Source organism: Egretta garzetta, unplaced genomic scaffold, assembly GCF_000687185.1.
Source record: "Egretta garzetta isolate BGI_Z169 unplaced genomic scaffold, ASM68718v1 scaffold1, whole genome shotgun sequence".
Lineage (NCBI taxonomy): Eukaryota > Metazoa > Chordata > Aves > Pelecaniformes > Ardeidae > Egretta > Egretta garzetta.
The window spans coordinates 1,854,107-1,861,188 of record NW_009258542.1 but is presented as its reverse complement, the minus strand read 5'-3'; the positions used below and the strand labels follow the sequence as shown (position 1 = coordinate 1,861,188).

The 7,082-nt window shown below is 51.3% G+C and overlaps 1 protein-coding gene across 1 annotated transcript in view; it reads left to right on the top strand.

The window, feature by feature from the left end:
* PDLIM4 (PDZ and LIM domain 4) overlaps positions 1-5,939 on the top strand; it is a 60,198-nt gene extending 54,259 nt beyond the window's left edge. Inside the window, exons 5-7 of the mRNA XM_009646944.2 lie at positions 370-527; positions 4,730-4,850; positions 5,735-5,939. Of these exons, the coding sequence (XP_009645239.2) occupies positions 370-527; positions 4,730-4,850; positions 5,735-5,939 (484 nt within the window). The remainder of the gene's footprint in view (positions 1-369; positions 528-4,729; positions 4,851-5,734) is intronic.
* Positions 5,940-7,082: the final 1,143 nt, after the last annotated feature.

Here is a 7,082-nt window from a genome sequence, read left to right as displayed (position 1 = left end):
ATATTAAAACCCATTTTTTCTCTCTTTTTTTTTTTTTTTTTTTTTTTTTTTTCCCCCCCCCCAATAAATTCCATGTGTGGCAGAGCAATTTACAGTGCTTGTAAGCAGCTGCCCTCTTTCCTGAAGGCATCTGGTAACTGGGCCAGCCCTAGCTGTGTTGCTCAACCGGAGCTGAACAGGGAATGAGTTTAACTTCCCTGGTGCAGTGGCTGTTCCTGGGACAGGCATACCTCCAGGCAGAGACACGCATGGGAACAGAGAGGTGTTTAATTGAATCTGTGGGAATGTGGAGGTTTCAGTACCTCCCTGATGAGCTGAAAATTGCTGTTTATATTTGACCTGAGCCTTTCTTGCTTTTCTTTAAAACAGCCTCGACCCCTTGAAGTCTCTCCCACGGAACAGAAATGGGATTGATGTGGAGTCGGATGTTTACAAGATGCTTCAGGATTATGAAAAGCCCATTTCGGAGCCTAAGCAGTCCGGATCCTTCCGATACTTGCAGGGCATGTTGGAGGCTGGCGAGAATGGTAAGGAGGTTGGCACATATAGCATGTCCCAACGAGCCCCCTAGACCTCCCCACTGTGGCGCGACACTGCTGCTGGGCTTGAACCATCATTCGGTCCCTCTGCACCCCATTCCATGGCCCCACACCCACCAATTGCTGTTGTAGGCTCAATCTCCTTCTCCTTCCCTTGCTGAGGCCCAGAAGCTTGAAAAGCCCCTGAAGGACCTGTCCGCAAGAGCTGATGGGGTGGCTTTGCAAACTCTTCTGCTCTGTCATTTTGCCACACGTGGCTTCAGTGCTGAGGCAGCTCAGCTCAGTGTGGGAGGGTCCAGGCACCCCCTGCGGGGGAAGACCCGGATGGCAGGTTTCAAATCAGCATTTCAGATGCTCAGGCCAGCATCTGGGGGCTTACCAGATTTTGTGGCTGACTTGAGCATCATGTGAAAGTTGGATTTGCAAACAGCTTCTGCCTGGCGGCTGTTTTCCTGAGATTCTTTATGAAATGTAATGGCCTAAAGCAGTTGTGTAAGATCACCAGTGGAGAACCGTGGGCCTGTCTGAGTCAATGGCATTTGCATAAGGACGTGGGATGGTCCTCAGCAACGCCGGGATAGAGATCAGGAGCTCTTGGCTCATTTCTCAGGTCTGTCACAGCTTCCTGCCTGTGTCGTTAACGTGGGCAGGAGCCAAATCCGAGCATTAAATTATAAGATCCCCAAACTATACATTTCAGCTTCTTTTTATTTGCCTTTCAGCCTTAAGTCCATTGGGGCTTTTATGTTCAAACATTTAGGCTTTGCTTTCCAATCGTTAGGGCAAGGCTCTTCTTTCTGCTTCCAAGAGCCTCATACTCCGATCACATGAATCCAGGAACTTAGATTTTACGGGAAAATACCCACTACTGCAAATCTCATTGTGAAGCCGCAAGAGGGAGCGAGTCAGGCTGTTGCACTTCGGTTTCTGTGTATATAAAATGATGGAGAATTATATTCTTTGACTAGGATATTGTTTCTTGCTTCACGAGAAGCACAATCGCAGGTAACTTCTGAGCGCGAAGAGTTCCCACCAATTTTAATTTTCTCAGTAGTATTTAGGCATGTCCGCAAAGCATGAGATGGGATCAGCCTTGGAAGTACTGGGTGTAAATATTACAGCCCCTCCCAGGCTGCAGGAAAACAGACATTAATTCCAAGTTCCAGATGTCCCTTCAGGTCCATCACTGAGAGCAAGCACAAGCAGCTTCCCAGCCAGTGTCTGCTGCACCCCCAGGTCTCCTCATTAGGCAGAAGCAAATAGGAAGCACTTGTGTTAATCCCAATTAATAATGCCACCGCCCTTCTTCCTCCCCTCTCTGTGCCAGGGAAAGGAAACAAAAGTTTTTCTGGTTTGCTGCTGCCTCCCCTTGCATCCCGTGGCTCTGGGGTGGCAGAAACCCAGCTCTGCCCTTTGGGAGGAAGGGAGAAAGAAAAGGGTGTGGGCTGGGCGAAGGGGAGGACGAAGAGATGCCAGGACAGATCCCAGACCCTGGGACTGTCCCAGCCAGTCCTGGACCCCTGCTCCCCTCGGCAGTGTCTCAGCACCAGCCGCTTGCTGATGCAGCACCGTGGGTTTGGAGCCAGGGGCTGAGATGCCGCTGCTGGTGGGTGCCAGCCAGCATGGCCGCCCGCTGGAGGGGTCACCTCCTGGGGCTCCACCACCAACCCTTTCCCTCTCGGCTCCGCTGTGCAGCAGGGATGTGCGCCTGGCTGCAGGCGTGGTCGTGCTCATGCCTTGGTCATTACGATGCTATCAGTGTTTATTTCATAAGGGATGAGAAATTAAGTGAAAAGCATCTCTCCTGGCATAAAGCTCTGTGATGTTTCAGCACAGTTGAAATCCCCTTGAGTGTTCCTGCTAGGTTGTTTTACAGCTTCCACCCCTGCTCCTTTTTTCCTTAAGCCTAAAATTACACATTTTTGCCCGAGCCTGCTGTGCGTTGTCCTTTTGAAGTCAAGATCTCCTCTCCTGAGCAGCCAGGTGTCTCAGGCAATGACCTGCTTTATATGGAAGGTGTTTCTACTGGAAGCCGTATTTTCTTCAGCATTGCCAGCTCTGTCCCGCACCTGCAAGGAGCGATGCTTCATACTGAGGATCTGGCTGAGGCTGCAGGAATCGCAGCAGTCGTCGCTGTAGGTGCCCTTGGCGTGGGGAGGACGAGCACTGCAGCCACAAACAGGGATGGCGATGGTTAAGATTGTGGAGTCAAAACATCTCACTGCCTTGCTGAGGACCATAAGTTAGGATGAGTCTGTGGGCTGGTAAACAGAAGGAAATGATCCATCGTTTGGGACGATGGGAAGCAGCCCTCTCTGCAGGGCTCGTTTTGCTCGTTTTTTCCCTCCCCCCCTCTTTTCAGCAGCTTATCCAAGCACTCTGAGAGACAGCGACAGCTTAGCTGCTAAATGTTGGCAGATGAGTGTGTCTCATCCAAGCACGCCGTATCTCACGCTGGGGAAGCCAACAGCTTGAGCGGTGGTTTCGGTTTATTCCTAGCAAGGCAGTGGAAGGAGTCGGCAGGCAAGCTTGGCTGGAGCCAGCCAAGCGCTCGGAGAACCCCTGGGGTGCAGCTGCCCCGGTCCGCTCCTCGGCGGGCAGATTCACACGTACCAAGTCTCTCAGCATCTCCAAACACTACATTATATCTTGGGAAAGTGGGGTTTGGTAGGAAATTAGTTCTTTTGGGTTTACTCACTTGGCTGGGATCATTGGCAGTGTTGGAGTCTGGATCAGAGCTGTGGCTGGAGATGGGGTCTGCTGTGCAAGGGTGCCTGTGCATCCCCAGGGTAACCCCGGGGGGATAGGGTCGGGCATGCTCCCTCCTCCACAGCCAAGCCCTGGGCAGCAGGCGCTCCGAGTCGCGGTGGATGGGAGAGCGGGGGTCTTCCTGTGGAAAATGCACTTCAAAATGTACCTCGTGAACCTGCACGGGATCAGTGAGCGATGCTGCACCACTCCCAGGTGCTAACAACTCACTTTAGGAAATGCAGAGACGTTCCTGGTGCTGTGGTGGGCACTTCAGAGCAAGATCCAAGTGGAAGTTTCCAAAACTGGCACAGTGTGCATGGACACCTGGGTCAGAAAGTGCCTGGGCCCCTGCTGAGACATCGTGGGCTTTCAGCACATGTTTAAGACTGACCATGGGCTGAAATACCCTGGAAGCTCAGGGACCATAGGAAGCCTGAATGATGAAGAAGGCCTTGTTCGTCCAGGAGCCCCTCTGCTTCTTCTCCGAACTGCGTCAGCTGATGAAAGAAAATACATTGTCCTTTTTCATGAGCCTTTCCTTGGTCCATCGCAGAGGAACCACAGTTCGATAAATACCCAAAAGACCAGTCAGTTGTGAGCCATGAAAAGCCAGCCAGTGAATACTGGAAGGTTTTAAGTGTCCCAGTGGTTGGCAACAGGCGTGTTTCTACTGTCTGAAGTGTGAGGGCAGACGGTAGATGGTCTGTAGGGAGGGGGGCTGCAACACTGAAAACTTTGCTGAAAACTTTGTTGTTCGTACACACAAAATTCTCATTGCTTCCTTTCCCATCGTTGGCCCTTCCTAAAAGGAGGCTTGGTGCCTCAGAAGACCTTATCTTCTATCACAATGTTTGGGTTTAGATTAATTTAGATTAGTTGAGATTAAATGAGTGTTCTAGGAAGAAAAATGCATGTAGTTCTATTATTGTTTGTTTTAATTTGCCTAATCTCCACAAGGCTTTCATCTGTGTCCCCTTGCCTGATGGTGGATCTACCAAGTGCACCTGAATGAAGCATTGGTGTGATAGAATCTCTTCTTTCTGGAGCTTTTCTGAGATTTTCGCTATTTATCTTCACTCACTAAATAGCATTGCAGCCAAATCTCTCCCCTCTAGATTAAGGCTGCTTTGCCTTTTGCCAAGGTGTATGTACTGGGTTGGTGCAGCCAAGGGCTTCTGCCCCTGTCTGTGCTTCATTAGGATGGGCAGAGGGTCAGCGCAGCATCCTGCCATCATCTGCAAACCCAAATGCTGGGTGGCTTTTGAGACAGTTGGTCTCACTGTTTGCTTTTTACATCTTTACAAGCACGTTGCAGATTCTGTTATGGCAGGCAGACTCATCTGACTCCTTAAGGAAAAAAAAAGGGGGAGAGGGGAAAGTGGGGGGGAAGCCCTGAGAAGACAAGTTTTCAATTTGTGTCTGTTGAAAATTCTTGGCAGGTGAAAAACTCGACAAACTGAGCAACCCCCGAAACATCAAGTCCCCGGTGTCAAAGCTTGGCGGTGCCATGTCTGGGCTGCAGATGCTCCCCGAGTGCACCCGCTGCGGGAACGGGATCGTGTAAGTGTCGCGTCTCACCAGAGCCTCTGGTTTGGTGGGGACGGTAACGCTGGGTCAGGTCCTACCAGGCGTGTGGGTTAGGACTCAGAGCAGAGTACCTTGAATCCCTTTCTGGTGTTGGCAAACCACATATAAACCTGGAATTGAGGAATGCGGCTTGGATTGCCCCTTTTAAGGGAATCTTGCAGCAAAACAGGAATGATTCATGGGGTGGTTTCTGCCCTGCTTATCATAGGAACTGCCTGGGGACTACGAGTATTGCCGGCAGTGCTGGCACTCTTTCATTGCCTTATGGAGGGACAAACGCTTTGAGGGTCAAGTAGAAGAGGTCTGCGGATTATTTGTGTGTGTTTGTTGAAGAGTTACACTCCAACGGATGGATGTGGGGTCTGATTTCAGAGAATATAGGTGTTCTTCTACTTCATTGTGTTGAAATTTATGCTCTGCTCCAGCCAGATTTGCTGGCTGAGAGCCTGCTCTGCAAATGCCTGTAGCCAGGTTATGGCTGGTGCTGTGAGCAGAGTGTGGGCAGCCCCGGCCCCGCCAGTGGCGCTGGGAGGGTGCTGGCTCCCGATGTTCTGATCCAGGCTGAGTGTAGACATTTAAGGTTCAGCTTTGCATCGAGCCATGGAGAGGTGCCACGGGGCATTTGGACAAATGGGAACGGAGCGAGCCTTCCTGCAGAAACACAATGGAGCCGCGCCTGGAGCAGGGTGGCAGCTTTGGGTGGGCTGAGATGTTGGGATGGGAACCCACGGTAACACCCTTGCATGCCCCTACATGCCGCTTTGCTTTGCTTGCTCCGTCTTACTGGAGGCAGCAAGAAAAGCTGTTTGTGCTCCTTGTTTCTCCATCTCACCTGAGCTCTCCCCGTCTCTCCCCAGGGGCACGATCGTCAAAGCTCGGGACAAGCTCTACCACCCCGAGTGCTTCATGTGCGACGACTGCGGCCTCAACCTGAAGCAGAGAGGGTATTTCTTCATCGAAGAGCAGCTGTACTGCGAGACGCACGCAAAGGAGAGGGTTAAGCCCCCCGAGGGATATGACGTGGTGGCTGTTTATCCAAACGCCAAAGTTGAACTTGTCTAAACCCAGGCTGTGCTCTGGAGAGGTCGGGCGGCCGCGCGCCCACCCACGTCCTCCCCGCCGGCTGCGCAATGTGGCTGTAATCAACCCCGATTACCAAAGCCCAAGTTAAAATGCCTTTTCCTAGATAAAACCGTTTACACTTGGGATCTCCAGGGGCTGGTGTTGAAAGCATACGAACAGGTTTTTCCCTTCTTTTTGACACTCTGCTTTTTGGGTTGCTGTGTTGGGTTCTTAGTCTGTGCCGTAACCTTATCAAAGATCTGTGTAAATATTGATTAATTCTCTACTCTGTTTCATATAAAACCAGTATTCCTTTTTTTTTTTTTTTTTGCCCCCCTCCCTCTTCTGAAAAAAGCAAGGGAGATGTTTTAAAAGCTCAAAGGAAATAAGGCACTTTAACAAAAGCAGCTGATTCCTGTACTGTGGCCTTAATCTCCTGCCCTCCAGCTGCCCTTGTGATTAAAAACCGACCCCCCAAGGAGTCTGGGTCGTGGTGCCGGTGGGATGGGGTCCCTGGCTCAGCCCCATCCCAGCAGACGTGCTGGGGAAGAGCAATCTCGTAAAACAGTAATTGCTGTGAAATTCCCTGGATCAGGGCACTGCAGTTCAAGGCTGACACGAACCGACCTGACACCCCCAAGAGATCTCCACCCTGAGCGTGCGCCGAGGCTTTTTTGTTTCTTCCTTCTTGCATGCTTAATTCAGTTGTTCTCTGTCATCTAATCTCCGAGCACACCTTTAAAGGACACTGAGATAGCACGGAGCCCGCCTCAGCTATTCCCATCTCCCACGCTCCTGCCCCACGGCTCTCCTTGCTTTGGCCGTTCCGACTCTTCCCCAGCTTTTGCTATGGTTTTGTAGTCCTTTATCTCTAGATCCCCACACTGCTGCCGTCTGGGTCTCCTCACAGCGGGGAGGTGGTGGTGAAATCCCTTCAGACCCTTGGGTAGGAACCGGAGCAGCGGTGAGCCCAGCTGTGAGCCCCCAGTTCAGAGGCAGCGGGTTCAGGCTCATACCTGTACCGCCAAGGCTGCGCTTTCAGCCAGGTAGCCAGGTCCATCGTCCACTTTATTTGATGGGGAAAAGTTTTTGAGGATCTTTAGGGTGTTGCTTTGTTGGAGAACTTTCTTTCTTTCCACAGGC